Source organism: Boleophthalmus pectinirostris, unplaced genomic scaffold, assembly GCF_026225935.1.
Source record: "Boleophthalmus pectinirostris isolate CB_2022bp ecotype Guang Dong unplaced genomic scaffold, ASM2622593v1 HiC_scaffold_18, whole genome shotgun sequence".
Taxonomy (NCBI): Eukaryota; Metazoa; Chordata; class Actinopteri; order Gobiiformes; family Gobiidae; genus Boleophthalmus; species Boleophthalmus pectinirostris.
This window is the reverse complement of record NW_026571133.1, coordinates 45,071,314-45,089,736: the sequence shown is the minus strand read 5'-3', so window position 1 is coordinate 45,089,736 and position 18,423 is coordinate 45,071,314. Positions and strand designations below refer to the sequence as shown.

General features: G+C 41.4%; 1 protein-coding gene across 1 annotated transcript in view; it reads left to right on the top strand.

The window, feature by feature from the left end:
• Window positions 1–1,354: 1,354 nt before the first annotated feature.
• The window catches only part of slc41a2b (solute carrier family 41 member 2b), an 88,720-nt gene continuing 71,651 nt past the window's right edge, over window positions 1,355–18,423 (top strand). Inside the window, exons 1-5 of the mRNA XM_020923652.2 lie at window positions 1,355–1,469; window positions 8,137–8,372; window positions 10,454–10,848; window positions 11,543–11,650; window positions 14,389–14,460. Coding sequence (XP_020779311.1) covers window positions 8,240–8,372; window positions 10,454–10,848; window positions 11,543–11,650; window positions 14,389–14,460 — 708 coding nt within the window. The 5' untranslated portion in view covers window positions 1,355–1,469; window positions 8,137–8,239. The remainder of the gene's footprint in view (window positions 1,470–8,136; window positions 8,373–10,453; window positions 10,849–11,542; window positions 11,651–14,388; window positions 14,461–18,423) is intronic.

Genomic DNA, 18,423 nt, shown 5'->3' with positions numbered 1-18,423 from the left:
TTAGTCCTGGTTTAGTCCTTGTTCAGTCCTGGTTTAGTCCTGGTTTTCAGTCCTTGTTCAGTCCTGGTTTAGTCCTGGTTTAGTCCTTGTTCAGTCCTGGTTTAGTCCTGGGTTAGTCCTTGTTCAGTCCTGGTTTAGTCCTCCTCTTCAGTCCTGGAATCAGTCCTAGGTTAGTCCTGGGTTAGTCATGGTTTAATCTGTGGTGTAGGCAGCTCAAAAATTTGATCTGGTTAACGGGCAGGTGTGGTCCTGTACTGGCAGGTGCGGTGTTGTACTGAGGGTCTCCAAAAATGGCCCCGTGCAGAACTCTGTGCTGTCGGCTCCATTATGGAATAAATGAATCAGTTCATTACATAAAGAAGGAGGAAAATAACATAAGGACGACAACAGCAATAAGAAGGATGCTTTTTAGAACGTAACCCCCGTGATAAACGAGGGACACTGTCCTCTCACCTCACAACCTGTGCACATGGCTCCCACTTGTCTCGACTGGGATGGAAAACAGAGAATTTCTTGTACAAGTCATTGTTAAATGCACATTTGTGTTTCTGCATGTTACAGGCTGGTCCACTGTTTGTGTTTGCTCGCTCCTTCTGATGCACAGAGAACTACAAGAAACGCTCAATTTAATGGCCCCAATGAACGATAAAGAAAACCTGGACATTTGCATCATTTAACCCTCTCCAGGCAGGCGTTGCAGATTTGCAACAGCTAAATGCCAATTACCTACTGACTCCACATCCATATTTTATGAGCTTTTTTTACTCAGGAGCCTTTTTTCCCATCCATGCTGATAAACGTGGACGATGCAGACTGTGTAAGAATGACTACACACAAACGACCTGCCAGAAGTACAAAGTACTTTTGTTGTTTACAAAGGATAAAAATTGTTTCTCGTAGCACCACATGTAAAAGTGATGTTGTTCTGCCTCTGTAAAGCTGTTAAACTCTGCTTTATGTTTTCATTGTTATGAAAAGCGTTATACAAATAAAGTTAGTGTTCATATCATTTTCAGTCTTCAGTGTTAATTTACCACCGGACCAATGCTGCAAATCTGCAACATTCCAGAACACACTGGATGTGAAGGTCTCTCAAAAAAAAAGTCAGGATTGTATATTACTACCCCATATGATCATTTTCCCCAAATATCAGATTTTTCCTGATACTAAAAATTAATTTGAGCCTGAGAGGTTTAAAAAACAAAAACAAAACAAAAACGGACGCCCAGGACAGGACGCAAAATACGGACATTTTTGGTCACCCTAGCCCAGTACCAAGATGGCGGCGCTATTAACGCAGGTCAAGAGGCCGACCGTGAGCTCTACAGTTCTATATGACATGTACAGGAGGTTTGTGTGTGCGGAGTGACACGTTTTCTCGCAGAGTTGAGCTTTGGGCTAAGTTTTGTTGCTGCTGCTGCTGCTGTCAGGAAACACGTCTAGCATCTCTCTCAGTGGACATTTAACAGGTAAACACAGCAAATATTATTAAAATACCACGTTTTATTTACTCGTATACTTCTCTGGCATGATAACACCTGCTATACATTTTTATTTTGTATTTAATATTGCTGTAAAAAGCTGCGATTTGTAAGGAGACGTGTTACTACTGTTTCCAGAGCTAGCTTATAGCCACGATCTGCTCCAGCTTACGTATTATTACAATCTGACCAACAAGCATTTTGTTTGATCAAAGTAAGAATAAAGCTGTCATCTGTTTTAAAAGTACAGATGGAAATTGTGAGCATAAAGTGTGGTTTGTGTGAATTCTGTAGCATGACACTATTTAAAATTCTAAATTGTAAATACGTACTTTATAAACTCGAGTCTGGTCACATTGTTTTGGAATGAGACACAAATGGTTCTCACAAAATAAACGATCGCTTGTTTTTATCCTTTTATTACTTTTATTTGGTAGATACAAGGTTATAATATTAGTGATAAGTCTGTACAATATGTTCCAGATGTGGTCAAAGATCTGATTTCAGGTTTAATAAAATAACACTACAGGAAAAACGAATTTATGATGCAAAAGTGACTCTGATGAGCTTTACGTCATGTTCTAATGTTGTTCCCTCCTCAAACACACACCTGCACTTCTGTTTTGTTTCATTCACATGTTTGAGTAACTCTTTATTATGAGTCTGTCTACATCTCCAAAGCTCAGCATGCTCAGTTCCACCTTGTGATGTCATGAAGTGGTAGTATTCAAGTGAACAGCTCCTTTTACTTTTTTTACTAGAGCTGAAATAGTCTAAATGATTCCAGTGCGGCTATATTTATTTTTATTTGATTATAATACATATATAGATGAACATTACTGATCCACAAAGGAAATAAAATTATTTGGACACATCAACTCACACATCACAAAAATGATCATAATAATTAAAGTAAAACATATATGATATGAAACCGATAAAATGGGAGTTGTAGCTGCCAATAGCCGATATAATCGCCGATATATTTAGTGATGTAAAAATTCACTGTAAATGTTGAATTGTTTAAAAAACTTAGGTTTGGCTGTAGTACATTTTAAATTGGGTTTATTTAGGCAACATTTATTGTTATTCTGCCTCTTTACGTCATATTTACAGACAGTAGGTCAGACTAATGGCATTTTTGTTTCACATTCTAGCAGTTAGTGATGGGGATTCCAGTTCTTTTTAGAGAACCGGCTCTTTTGGCTCGGCTCACTAAAAGTAGCTGGCTCTTTCGGCTCCCAAGCGGCTCTTCAGATTGTTTTGTTGCAAGCAGGACTAAACCAGAACTGAACCAGGACTGAGTGTTGGGACTTGGTCTCTATCTCTCTCCCTCTCTCGAGCCCAAGATTAGTCCTGGTTTATTTTATGCTGAATTACAGCCAAACATGCACGTTTTTTCTCTCCTATGCACATGCAGATTTCTGAAAGTTTCGTTTTGAGCCGCTGCCGCTGTCAAACTCCCACGAGTCTGCACATGACGTAAAGAGAAAAAAAGTGAGAGAAAGAGAAAACACGGCTCCCAATAAGGAGCCGGCTCCCGTCGTTTGCTTCAAAGAGCCGGTTCTAAGAGCCGCTTTGTTCACGACCGACTCATCACTACTAGCTACTAAAGAAACTACCACTGTTAGCCTTTAGCCGTAAATGCTGCGCTCTGCGGTAATTAATTATATGTATAAATGTGGATCATTCACACGTCTATTCACAGATCATTTACATATCAGTGCAGGTCCAGTAACAAATATACGACCAATGTAGTCACTTTACAATAGACCAACAGAAAACAGCCTGTTTATGTTTGCGAGACACAGCAGCTAATCACTAACCAATGAGAAAGAACCAAAACTAGCTCAGATTCGACATATTTCCAACACTCAGCCTCACACAGGCTCCTCCCACATCACAAGTCTGCACTAATAAATGTCCTTTTAATCCAGACTCAAACCGATTGTCCGTAAAAAGAAAATAATCTCAATGTTTGGATCTGTGTCTGCAGGTGTAAACAAACACACGTGAGTGACGCGACTCTGTGGTGTGTTCAGGGACAGTACGACACACAGTCAAATGACTCCGTAGATAAATACTGATGTGGAGCCACATATTAGAACATTTATCTGTCTGTAAATTGGATTAAATGAACAGAATATAGAGAGTCTAAGCTTTATAACGAGGTATAACATGCCCACGTGAAATATTGGCCAATATCAGCAAACATATGGTCGATAATATCACCAACCGATATATCGGTCAGGCTCTAATGGTAATCATAAATTCTAAATAAAATAAGAAGGCAAGAAACTGGTGTCAAATAAGGCACAAGTCTATAAATGTATATGATTTTATATCTATACAAAATAATACAAAATAAACACATAAAGCAAACATTCATGTTCATAACAGATAAAAAAAAAAAAAAAAAACATAGAAAGATTAAAATAAAATAAAATAAAGCATCAGTGATTGCTATGTGTGAGGGGAGCTCTTTTTAAATATTGGTTATTGATAAAGCTTTTTTGTAGGATAAATGGTGAATGGATTAAAAGTTTATATACTTTTATTTCAGTTAACAGTTGGCTTTAATTCTGAATAAAAATCATTTAATTCTGAATAAATATTCATTCTGTTTTAAAAGACCATGTAAACACTTTATTCCTAATGAAAATGATTATTCAGAGTTAAACTTACTTCTAAAGTAAGTGTTTGGTTTATTCTGATTTTAAAGCTGAATAAATTTCTTCCTGGATCAGATAAATGTTTATTCTCCTTAAAAATAATAGTGGTTGTTCCTGCTCGTTGCGTCGCCTTTCTGACGTGATCCGGCTCCACCAGTCCTGGCTTTGGACTTTCATCCACATCTCTTTGGATCTGCGAGTGGGATGCGGGAGTGGGCTGAGGTAGAGCTTCTTTAAAATGTCAGCAGTGTGGAAATAATTTAGTGCGACTCACACGAGGACTGTAGAACTGTGCCTGCTGAAGTGAGATTACTGTGGGTTCTATGTTTCGCACTCACACCTGCACAACAGAAATGGGCCACTGCTGATGACGTCATCACATGGAGCTGTTTGTTTGCATGTTGCACAGTAGTGCTGTCACTTTAGTGGAGAATATAAGTCCAGTGGGAGAACATCTATTAAATAGTGAGGCAGATGTGCGTCCTTTTATGATCCGTGCCCTGCTTGAGTTTATAGAGATAAAAACAGCACAGAGCATTGATGAGAGCCAGAGACGAGATGCAGCTAAACTTCTGTCTCAGTTCTTATTGCCCGGTGTTCTGTGGAGGAGGAGGTGCCTCGTTTCCTGATTTCACTGTCCTCCCTGATCCAGAGTTTGAACTTGTTGTTCTCTGATCCAATGACCTGAGCCCCGCCCCAATCCAGGATGTGTTTATTTCTTTTACAGTGTCTGATATGGTGGATTTGAGGTTCTGCTTTGTCTTTTTGTGTTCTGATGAGTCTTCCTTTCACAATCCTTTTGGCGTTCCTTATTTCGGATGTGGAATGCCCAGCCCGTTTCCTCTATGTATGATTTTTTGCATGATTTGCGTTGGATTTTGTAGATGGTGTTGCATTTTTGTTCTTGTGGGATGTTGTCTTTGGGTTGTCCCGGCTGTTGGTGGAGTTTTGTGTATGGTTTTACTACAGTGCTTATGTTGTGTCTTTTCATGGCTCTCTGGATGGGTTCAGTTCAGTCTGAGCAACCTGCCAGGTCCAGCAGTCTGACCACACTCACAGGAACTAACAATATAGATATATGTTCAAGAAATGTCACATGTCACCACCAACACTGGTGACTGTTGTGAAGAATACTGGCACCTCTTGTTTGTACTTGGAGCAGAACTGCTCCCGCCAACAGCTCCAGCAGTTACCTGTCACATGTTTAGTATTTAAATGGTGTCGTGGGGTTGAGGAGCTTCTGTGAGATGAAACTCTTCTCTGAACAGTTTGCAATAAATAACACCAATTTGTCAGTGCTTCTATTGGGTCATTTTTTGAACAGAAATGTAGCGTCCAGCAGACCCAAAGCACTTTCATGCTCCGTTATTGTAGTCGCTGTGGGTCAGTATAACTGATTGGTATATTTATTCTAATTTGGTGTTTGGGTTCCAGATGATTCTCCAATCAGAAAGCAGAATGAGCCTCACATGACTCTCTCATTTGGGTTGCTGGTTCAAAGCTGAAAGTGGGTTAAAACCTAAAATGCCTCTCTCTGATCTGAACGGTCACTAAAGCCCAGCACCTGCACCAGTCATGAGTCAGTGCTAGTGCAGCCTCTGCAGCTCAGGGACAATCAGTGAGAATGTGAGAATTATCAGATCCTGCTATTCGCACTTTAAGCCTCTTTGCTCGTTCAACTCCACCGTTTTTAGAGAAAGCACCTGAAGGTCAAAGTTCAGAGTCGACGTGGAATTAAACAGAACTTTCTCTGAATAAACACGTGAAAACACACACCACACACACACCACACACACACACACACACACACACACGCACACACACACACACACACGCACGCACACACACACACACACACACACACACACACATACACACACACACCCACACACACGAGAGCGCTGCACAAATGATTATGCAACACTATTTTCATGACATCATCACGCGGTTTAGACACGCCCTCTCATTCAGTGTTTTTATTATTTTTACCTTTTTAACCACTACACTACTTTTATACCACTCTGTACATTTTAGATACACACAGAAGACATCAAATATATGAAGTAGGATAGACACTATGTAAAGGTGTAGCACAGCAAAGAGTGGCTAATTTGAGGATTTGAGTATAAAATCTATTTGAAAAAAGAAAATTGTACTGATTTAACGTTTCTTTGCTGCACAATTCCATTCATGAGCCTTGTCAGGTTCTGATGTTCCTCATAAGAGGGAAACAGTGTATGAGGAACATCAGAGCAAACTGTGTGTGTGTGTGTGTAACCCTAGCGTGCTTTAGCCCACCTCGAGTTTAAGCACAACCCCTAGTGTCATATCAGGATTTTCAACCAGGAAATACAATTTTAAACAGGCAAAAACTAAATTTTCTTTGTAGTAAAATGTTAAATATAATAGCCGTGTTTTAGTCAAATGTATAGTTCAAGGCATTTTCAGTATCAGCATATATTTAAACATTTTCACAACTAGTTTTCTTAAGCTATAGATATTACTTCAAAATGTACTGCAGTTACAGGTCTACTTTACTATCATTTAAAATTCTAAATTGTAAATGCGTACTTGATAAATTCTAGTCTGGTCACATTGTTTTAGAACGGGACAGTTCTCACAAAAAAAATGATGGCTTATTTTCTTGCTTGTATTACTTTTATTTGGCAGATAAGAGGTTATAATATTAATGACAATTCTGTAGAATATGTTCCAGATGTGGCCAAAGATCTGACTTCAGGTTTAATAAAGTAACACTAGAGGGAAGAACAATTTAAAAGGCCCGTCTCATGTAAAATCACTCTTTTCACGTTGTATCTTCTGCACATAAAGTCCGACTATTGCTCCTCCCCCCGCCCGTCCTGAGAAAGCACAGGCTCCGCCCTCCAAACGTGACGCTGCCCTTCCTCCGTCCATCTCAGGGAGGGAGGGGGAGACAGGTGTGACCCTGATAGTGGTAGAATAAACTTTTATTCATCATGGAGATACAGCGCGTTCAGCCGCATGTGTTGGACCCGGAATCGGACGAGGACTTTGAGGAGCACGAAGCTCAAGCACCACGTCCACATCAACTGAACATTACTGATTGGTAAAATATTAATAAACACTAGTAGATCAACTTATTATATCGTGGACACTGCAGGCGGGGTGGAGGTGGTGGAGGTGGTGGAGGTGGAGGAGGTGGTGGAGGTGGAGGAGGTGGTGGAGGTGGTGGAGGTGGGGAGGTGGTGGAGTGGTGGTGGAGGTGGAGGAGTGGTGGAGGTGGTGGAGGTGGTGGAGGTGGTGGAGGTGGAGGAGGTGGTGGAGGTGGTGGAGGTGGAGGAGGTGGTGGAGGTGGTGGAGGGAGGAGGTGGTGGAGGTGTGGAGTGGGTGGAGGAGGTGGTGGAGGTGGTGGAGTGGGGGAGGGGGTCGGCTGTGAAGTATTTTCTGCTACATCAAATGCGTCATAAGTGTATCTGCCGCGTCATCGTTGCAGCAGCTTTATTTCGTTGTCACGTGGAGGGTGGCAGAAATACACTGCAATTTGTTAAAAAACAGCGAATCAATCTAAAAACCACTTGGCGACAAATCCAAGGCCCACACATCACTCTGAGAAGGTAGAAAGCTCTGAAAAGTTGATTTTGCATGAGACGGGCCCTTTAAAGTTTCTATATTACACAAAACGGACTCTTATGAGCTTTAAGTCATGCACTAATGTTGTTCCCTCCTCAAAAACACACCTGGAGTTGTGTTTGTTTCATTCACATGTTTGAGTAACTCTTTATTATGAGTCTGTCTACATCTTCAAAGCTCAAAACATTCTGTTCCACCTTGTGATGTCATGAAGCTGTAGTTTTAACAGCTCCTTTTACCTTTTGTTCACTGGCACTTTAACTATGGCCATACAGTATTGTAAACAGTGTAGTTTTGTTTATTTATAAATTGTACTTCAAAATGTACTGCAGTCACACATGTACCTCACCCCTGTGTACTTTGTCTTTCAGATACAGCCCTGTTTTTGTCTCAGAGTTTAAAATGGCCGTGACCCTCGGGAGCAGCTGATTCACCGGGATCTGCCCTGAGCGCAGGAGATGAGACAGACGCACCATGAGCATCCGGAGCATAGGGGGCGCTCTTGGGGAGTCTGTGGGCTCTAGTCTGTCTGTGCGCATGAGCAGCTGGAGCAGGCCTGTGTCCTCTGGGAGACTCTCCTCTCTGCTGCAAAACATGGTCCCCACAGGTACGGATTAGTGTGGTATCTGTATTTATAAGGATTGGGGCACTTATTGGGGGTGTTGTACATGTATCTCTATAGTGAAATGTTCAGCAGTTACCATGGCATACAGAAACATTAGCAAACAGTCCAAAAATTGTGTAACTTTTCTGGTGGAGGGTCTGTCAAACACTTTTCTCCATGGAGGTATCATTGCTTTGTCTGGAATGTTTCACAATATGGCATTAAACCTTTTTATCTTCATGGAGACTAAACACATCAGATCTGTGGAGAGGAGACCCCGCTTACAGTCATAATGCCTGTTTTTCTAGGTATTTTTGAGCTATGAAACCACCTGTAATCAGTGGTGGAGCGTGCATTTCACACCGAGGCCTTCAGTAGTGCTCCGTCTGAAACAATCCACTCCTCAAGAACTATTTTATGGTTATAAAAGCATCTTATTCTACAGAAACACAGTATAAAGAGCCATGGAGATTCTGTGCACAGAGAAGTGAGGAGAGGGGGGTGCACGGTGCATGGAGAAGAAGAGGAGCACTGGGGTGCTAAACCAGGACTAAACCAGAACTAAGCCAGAAATAAACCAGGACTAAACCAGAACTAAACCAGAAATAAACCAGGACTAAACCAGAACTAAGCCAGAAATAAACCAGGACTAAACCAGAACTAAACCAGAAATAAACCAGGACTAAACCAGAACTAAACCAGAAATAAACCAGGACTGTTTGTGGTGACTGGCCCTCAGGTGCGCCCATGTGGACTGTCCACAGACAAAAGGACCGTGCCTGGACCAGGACTCTGCCGCGCTGCACGGGGCTCAGTGCAGCTGTCACCCGATCGAGCTTTGCAGACACTCTCTCACTCTCTCTCTCGCACTCTCTTGCTCTCTCTCAAGTCCAAGATTAGTCCTGGTTTAGACCTGGTTTAGACCTGATTTAGACCTGGTTTAGACCTGGTTTAGACCTGATTTAGTCCTGGTTTAGACCTGATTTAGACCTGATTTAGTCCTGGTTTAGTCCTGGTTTAGACCTGATTTAGACCTGATTTAGTCCTGGTTTAGACCTGATTTAGACCTGATTTAGTCCTGGTTTAGTCCTGGTTTAGACCTGATTTAGTCCTGGTTTAGACCTGATTTAGTCCTGGTTTAGACCTGATTTAGACCTGATTTAGTCCTGGTCTAAATCAGAATCTCAAAATCTGATTGTTTGAAGCAACAGTTTCATGGACATTTCTTTTGTGTTGGAGTTCCTGCAGACCGGATTGTGAAGGCCTCAGGGACACTTCTTTGACTTTGACTCTGCCTAGAAACAAGTGACGGCTGAAATGTGATTGGTTAAATGCTTTAATATGAAAATCCATGTGTGGAAGTAGCACAAGCATCAGAAAAACTCTGAAAGGAAGAGGACAGACCATTTGAAATGATTTAATAATTATATAATTAACATCAGTGTGATTCAGAGATTTTTTTAGGCCAGCAGAGAAGAACTTGCAGGCCCTGACGCCCCGCCACTACCTGTAATTGAATAAATGTAAAGTCAAGCTGTTTAATGTCACACTGTGGAATATTCCAGGCAGAGTGATGACATATCCATAGAAACAAGAAATAAAGGACTTTAAAGGACCCATGTTCCGCTATTTTCTGATCTCTGTTCTAATCTAGTTTCCTCATCACACACAGACCTGGTGTTGTGTTTTGTTTCATTCACACATGTTTAACACACAATCCTGCACATTTAGGTGGAATTCTTCTCTCAAACAGAAAACACTCTTCCACTTTTTGATGTCATATGGTAATACAGGAAGTGCTCCACTGTGTTTTTAAACTCCGCACACCTTCTCTAGAATCATTTAGATCATTGCAGTCCTGGAATTGTCAATCTCTATGGAACAAAAAGTAAAACCACACGGTGGAACAGAGCGTTGTAGACAGACTGATAATGAAGTGTAGTCAAACATGTGAATGAAACAAAATACAACACCACATCTGTTTTTGAGGAGGGAACAACATTAGAACATGACTTAAAGCTCACAGGAGTCCATTTTGTGTGATATTGGACCTTTAATGCTAAACCCATCTTCTCCTCGGGCAGGTTACACCAAGCTTCTGCAGGAGGACCGTCTGGCCATGGTGGACCTCGGAGCCAAACCAGACTCGTCCCTGATCCAGAACGGTTTCAGGCAGGAGACCACGCACCTGGAGGGCAGAAGGATCACAGAGCGCGCCTCCCGTTCCTCTCTGAGCTTATCCGACTGTGGAGATGTGTCATACTCGGAGACGGACCCCATGCTGTCTGAGCGGAGACTGTCTGGAGAGGAGGACGAGGCCGAGGAGCAGACCGAGGAGCAGGCAGGAGGAGGAGGAGGGGGCCTGGGGTCGGCTCTGCCCAAAGAGTCCCCTCTGGCCATGGCTCTTCAGATCCTGGTGCCATTTCTGTTGGCCGGGTTTGGCACCGTGTCTGCTGGGATGGTCCTGGACATCGTACAGGTGAGACATGCACTAGAGATACCTGTAAAGAGCCACACAAAACTGTCACATTTGGGTTTATACTGGTCACAGAGTCTTTTTTTAGTTAAAGTTGCACTGTGTAACTTTTCGTAACTGCGTAACTCTTCATAACTATGGTGGAGGGTGTGTCAAATGCTTTTCTCTACGGAGATTTTATTGCTTTGTCTGGAATGTTTCACAGTTTGGCGTTAAACCTATGGCATACTGACTGTGAGTGGGGTCGCCTCTCCACAGATCTGACCTGTAACTAGGTCTGGTTTGGTCTCCGTGAACATAGAACAGTGTAATTCCATACTGTGGAACATTCCAGACAAAACAGTAACATCTCTGTGGGGAAAAGCATTAAGTTAAGTTTAAAGGTGCACTGTGTAACTTGTCTGATGGAGGGTCTGTCACATACTTCATGGAGATGTGCCCTGGGTGTATGGCCATAAACTTGTGAATCTCTATGGAGACGTGCAAACCAAATTAGTTAGATCTGTGGAGAGGCGACCACACTCACAGTAAGAATGGAGGTGTTTTTTTGTTTTGTTTTGTAAGATGAGCCCTTAAACACCTGTAGACAGATTAGTTGAATACCAAAGTGTGGACAATTTAAACCAAAGCATTTACATCCCTCTCTAGAAAAGTTACGCATTGCACCTTTAAGTTCGAGTTGACTGTTGTGTTGCAGCACTGGGAGGCGTTCCAGTACATCACAGAGATCTTCATCCTGGTCCCGGCTCTGCTCGGTCTCAAAGGGAACCTGGAGATGACACTGGCCTCCAGACTGTCCACAGCAGTGAGTTCAGAACAACAAGAGCCAATATCAGAGTTCACACATGTCACACAGGGCGGGACGATATGGGGAAAAAACAATCATGTTTTTTTCTTTATGTTGATTTGCTCTTCTTCCATCTTATTAAAAACACACACGTGTGGACTTGAGACATAAAGAGCAGGGTGTCAGCTCACTACACTTTGTATTTCTGTTGATAGGACTGAAAATTATGTACAAATTCACATTTAAAGTTTAGAATGAGTTTGTACAATAAATTAAACCTAAAGTACACACATGTGTTACTGTTGGTGACAGAAACACGTGTGACGTCCGTGCGCAAAATGAGGTCCTAAGTTTCACTCATAAACAGTGAGAAAACAGTTGTTTACTTTCCATAACTTGGATTATAAAGATGAAAGCACCAGACAGAGAAAGAGGAGAAAAGACGAAGAGCAGAGAGATGGAGGGAGAGTGGGGCAGACTAACACACACACACACACACAGCACACACACACACACACACACGCACAGACACACACACACACACACACGCACCCCCCACACACACGCACAGACACTTACACAGACAGACGCACACACGGAGACAGAGAGAAGAAGATTGGACTTTTAGTCAAAGTTATGAACACGTGCGGAGTTGTTTCCTAAACAAGAGTGTAAATCCTCGTCAGCTCCACACTCTCATACTGCCACATGATTGGCTGTTGATATGTCGATTAAAATGCACTTGCCTTATCATCGAGATCGACCAAAGTAGAGATCACATCCATTGATCTTTTGATTTCCGGCACATGGAAAACACATGGAACATTATTTCACTCACTTCTCCTTTCTGCTGTTGTCTCGTAGAATCCTGATCATTTAAATAAAAAGATTAGTTTGACTAGTACACACTCAGAGTCAGATCGATCGAATATACCAACAGTTTGGATCATGTTGAGTAAAGTTTGAGCAGCAGAACTTTGAATCATAAATAATAAATCGTGTATCTGTCAGAGCCTGGGGGAAGGTTACACCAGCTCTGTGGTGAAATGTAAAACTGCAGCTGCGTCTGGCCACAGTCACGCCAAGAATGAAGCTGAAGAGGAGAGACCGTTAAAGGGTCCATACTACACTATACTCTGGTCTGTGTTCTAATGTCGTTTCCTCATCACAAACACACCTGGAGTTGTGTTTGGTTTCATTCACATGTTTAACACACAAACCCTGCACATTTAGGCTGACTTCTTCTCTCGAACTCAAAACACTCTGTTCCACCTTGTGATGTCATGTGGTAATACAGGAAGTCCACTGTGTTTTTAAACTCCACACACCTTCACTAGAATCAGTTGGATCATTTCAGCCCTAAAATTATTTTAAGGAAACTGAACGTAAAAGGAGCTGTTCACTTGAAAACTCTCACTTCATGACATCACAAGGTGGAACAGAACATTTTAAGCTTTGGAGATGTAGACAGACTAATAATAAAGAGTTACTCAAACATGTGTGAATCAAACAAAACACAGCTCCAGGTTTGTTTTTGAGGAGGGAACAACATTAGTACATGCCTTAAATCTCACAAGAGTCACTTTTGTGTGATATAGGAACTTTGAATATATGAGGTTCTGACTTGGTTTGGTGGGATAGAACCAGGACTAAACCAGGACTGAACCAGGACTAAACCAGGACTAAACCAGGACTGAATCAGGACTAAACCAGGACTGAACCAGGACTGAACCAGGAATAAACCAAGACTGAACCAGGACTAAACCAGGACTGAACCCAGACTAAACCAGGACTAAACCAAGACTGAACTAGGACTGAACCAGGACTAAACCTGGACTAAACCTGGACTAAACCAGGACTAAACCAAGACTGAACCAGGACTGAACCAGGACTGAACCAGGACTGAACCAGGACTAAACCAGGACTAAACCAGGACTGAACCAGGACTGAACCAGGACTGAACCAGGACTAAACCAGGACTAAACCAGGACTAAACCAGGACTGAACCAGGACTGAACCAGGACTAAACCAGGACTGAACCAGGACTAAACCAGGACTAAACCAGGACTAAACCAGGACTAAACCAGGACTAAACCAGGACTGAACCAGGACTGAACCAGGACTGAACCAGGACTAAACCAGGACTCCATCTACTTTCACAGGTCTCACAGTGACCTGACTGTTCACACATGAGTCTCCCACAGATACAACAACACAGAGCTCAAATATCCAGGGAGAGGCTCTGTACTGAACTACATGAGATTTTGATCTGTCCTGTTTTAATTCAACCTTTTGTATATGTAATAGAGAAATAATAATTTAAAAAAAAAAACATGTAAGTAGATAAAATATCTTAAAAACAGAAAAAATGGGACTAGTTTATTGTCAACAGTTTGCAGTGGTCCAAAGTTCTCCCTCACGTATCTTATTCATTCAGAGATTCCTCATTATTCACCACAATTGAGTTTAGAAGCACTTTTCACAACTCTCAGAGAACAGAGCAGAGTTTTATTCTCACCCTGATTCTTGAGCAATAAAACGCTGTGTAAGTAAATGCAGACAGTACACAGAGGACTTCTTGTACGACATGTCTGGAGAAAGAAACGTTTTGTTGAATTACACGGGGAAAAATTGGGTACACTGCTCATTTTGGTGTGTTTACAGTTCTGTCTTATTTGTCTGAGCTTAGTTCTAAACCTAAACTTTAAGTAATACATTCTGCTTTGAAAAATAAAGCGTTTCTTGTGTGTTTTCAGGTGAATGTGGGAAAGATGGACTCCCCCATAGAGAAGTGGAACCTGATCATTGGGAACCTGGCTCTGAAGCAGGTAACACACAAGACATCTGCTTCAAACCCAAAGACGTTCATTTTGTCTTCTTATGTTCACTAACTTTTTGGGTTCTTTTTAAAGACAATACAGTAGGAGGTGTGTTTACCTTGTGGGCATGTTTCGGCTGCTGCTTTCATCTTCAGAAGTGTCCCTGGTGTTGGGGGTGATGTGCCGTATGTCAGCTCTTGAAACTTACTGTGGGCGTTGCTGACATGTCACTTACCGTATTTTCCGGGCTGTTAGACGCGCTCATAAGCCTCTAACCCCATCAAAAAACGACTGTGCCCTGCAATCCAGAGTGCCCTCTACATGTATCCACTCAGGTGTCCCAGCACGACTAAACTACAAAGCCGCACCACCCACAGAACACACAAACACACACGGAGTAGACAGCGACCGCGCAGCGACAAAAACACCCTCACACACTCATCACTCCACGCCGACGAGGAACGGAACGGAGGAACAAACCGAAAAAGCGAGTGCAATGTGCCACTTCTAGACACGACTGAACAACTGAGTCACTGAACACGCCGACAATCCGTTGGTCCCAAACAGCACCCTCCCTACACGCCACAACTGAACAAAGCCCAGAGTCACCGTGAACGCCACAAACAAACAAAACCACTCACCCATCACACTGTTGGGTTTCCTTTAAAATCCAGTGCGGTTTATTTGTGAAAAAAGTTTGAAAATAGACCATTTAATGACAGTGCGTTTTATAATCCAGAGCGACTAATAGTGCAGAAAATACGGTAGACTGACCATGCCTTCTGTGGGCTGGTGCTCTCTGGAGGAGGAGTCCCAGGTGGAGGAGGAACACATGGGCCATTGTATCAGAGAACAACAAATTCTTTTTTTTTAATCACTTTGTTTTTATTGGATTTGAAAAAAAGAACAGATATATATTGTGCTGGTGAATAGTGTCTTGTGAGAAGTTGTATAGATAGACCAGTTCAGGTGACAAAGGGACAGAATATTCCAGCACCTGCCCAAGTACATCACAAACCATTTCTCAAATTACAGTAATATTTGAACATTTCCAAAATGGACAACAGCAAATTGAAACGCTGGATCAGGGAGGCCCTTGAAATTAGGAAACGAGGCAACGGCACCATCAACCGAGATGATGGAGCGTTCCTCCTTTCACACCTGGGACAGCCTCCTCCAGAGAACACCTGGCGACAGGAGGCGTGGTCAGTCTGATCGACCTGCCAACCACGCCCACAGGAAGTAACAACAGCTGACATACTAACACCAGGGACACTTCTGAAGATGAAAGCAGCAGCAGGCAAAACATGTCAGCAAGGTAAACACACTTCCTACTGTACTGTATTTTTTTATTTTTATTTTTTTTATTGCAGATTTTTAGATACAAACAAAGCAGCACCATATGAAAGTACACAGTTCACATGAAAATATAATAAATGCAGAAAAACAGAACAGTGAATAAAAACATATGCACATATAAAAAGGGCAATTTCAAAGCTCTAATTTAAAGGAATAAATTAAAATCGTTCAAAAAGGACATAAGAAAACCAGCCAGTGCTGGTTTAATCAAAAATAAATAAATCTATAAATAATTGATACCAAATTCCATTATTTTTTCTTCTATTAATACACCAAATGTATTTATTTATTTATTATTATGATTAGAGAGGCAAACTGAATTCTCCTGGACTGAAGCCAAGACTGAATATCAAACAAACTGAACTGCACAAACTCACACAAAAAGAAAAGATGTTCCAAGTCGTAAACCCTTGGGTCACAAAACACACATTTATCTGTCTTAAATTAGAATTTTTGCTTTAGGAATTCATTGGTTGGATACATTTTATTTTTAAAAATGGAAATTGTGTCTCCTTCGCTTTAGGGGGAACTGGAAAGGAAAGATACTTACCGTAGTTCTAATCATTTTCATTTCTTTCTTTTCAAAATTTTTTTCTCTTTTACTGACCTGAAGAAGCAATCATTTAGTAAGGAACATCTCAAAACTGTATTACTGCACCTCTTACTGTATTGTCTTTAAAAAAAGAACCCAAGAAGTTAACATCTGCTTCAAGAGGAGGCATTTGACTTCAACAGGGTATTAACTGTAACACATAACCTATTTAGCTCACCGTGCTAAGTAACTCCCCCTTCAGAGCGCCAAATTTGTCAAGTTGCTGTGTACAGTTTTGTATCATGTTTTTTGTGTATTTATGGAGAATTATTGTGGGGGAGCATGGGTAACGTAGGCTTGTGGGTGGAGCTAAACATAAGAAGGGTTTGAATAGGGCCCTGGGAGAGATCGCTAGATTAGTTAAACATTCATAGATGACCCTAAAACTTCCTCAGACATGGTTTTGATGAGGGAATAGTGTTAGAACACGGGGCAGTTTTTGCAAAATACGCCCGAAAAGACAGTTTTGCATTTGGCTCTCCTTTAATGAATGCTAAATAAGTTTAAGGCCATGCAGTTACGTACATATCAAGCAAATCTGAACTTACTCTGCCAAACTGGTGTCAGTTTAAAAATTGGTAATACAAAAAATGTGTAACATCAGAATTGTAAAGACACGCAACAGTCCTTTGCCTGGGATCTTGAATACTAAGGGGGGCTAAGTTTTAGAAATGATGTGCTTTGTTTGCAGAAAATTTTTAATGGAGGGGAGACAAAAAATGCTAATTGACTCAAATACACTGAAATAAACAAATCTGACTGGATGATCGTGTTTGGTTCTGACTCAAAATGGAGGGAATGGAGACCAGACGGAGCCCAGAGATACACAGAGATACAGCGAGAGAGATCAGGATTACTGGTAGATTAGATTAGAGTTAATATTATTTGAACATTTAAAAAAAAAAAAAGGTATGAAGGCACACAGTGTCGGGAAGGTGACTTTTCAAATGTATTCCCCTACAGATTACAGATTACATACCCCAAAATGTAGTTTGTAACGTAATCCATTAAATTACTTAAAGTGAGTAACGTAATCTGATTACTTTGGATTACTTGATTTTTTGTAGAGAAGCAAAGACGAGGAAATCTTCACAAAAGATGTTTTGTCTGCTAAAAGACAATAAAAAAGCCCAGACTTTACTGAACCGTATTAAAAATATTATTGATAGAAGAGGAGGAGACATGGTCATGATTTAGTCCTGTTAAATCCTGTTTTAGACCTGGTTTAGACCTGGTTTAGACCTGGTTTAGTCCTAGTTTAGACCTAGTTTAGACCTGGTTTTAGACCTGTTTTAGACCTGGCTTTAGACCTGGTTTAGTCCTGGTTTTAGTCCTGGTTTTAGTCCTGGTTTTAGTCCTGGTTTTAGTCCTGGTTTAGTCCTGGTTTAGTCCTGGTTTAGTCCTGGTTTAGACCTGGTTTAGACCTGGTTTTAGTCCTGGTTTTAGTCCTGGTTTTAGTCCTGGTTTAGTCCTGGTTTAGTCCTGGTTTAGTCCTGGTTTAGACCTGGTTTAGTCCTGGTTTAGACCTGGTTTAGACCTGGTTTAGACCTGGTTTTAGTCCTGCTTTAGTCCTGCTTTAGTCCTGGTTTATTCCTGGTTTAGACCTGGTTTGAGACCTGGTTTAGTGTCTGGCAATGAGTGGAATTACCGTGAAAAATTTTTTTTTAAAAAAAGGGAATACCCCGAAATGTGAAAACAGGAAAATACCGCCATGTAATCCATTTATTTCAAACAGTAACTGTAACTGAATACAGTTACTCATAATGTGTACTCTGATTACGTAACTCCGGTACATGTAATCTGTTACTCCCCAGCACTGAAGGCACAGCATGTTCTCCATACTCTCAGAACATGTACATTTAACAAAGAAACAAAAAAAGAGAGCAGAATTGTTAAAAACATTCAATAGGATCATTCAGGATCAGCCCCAGTTTTACCACAGAGTGTAAAAAGAAGTTCAGCTCCAGTCAAATGAAGCTCAACAACGCTAGTGGATAGTTACAGAACAAAATCGAGAAATA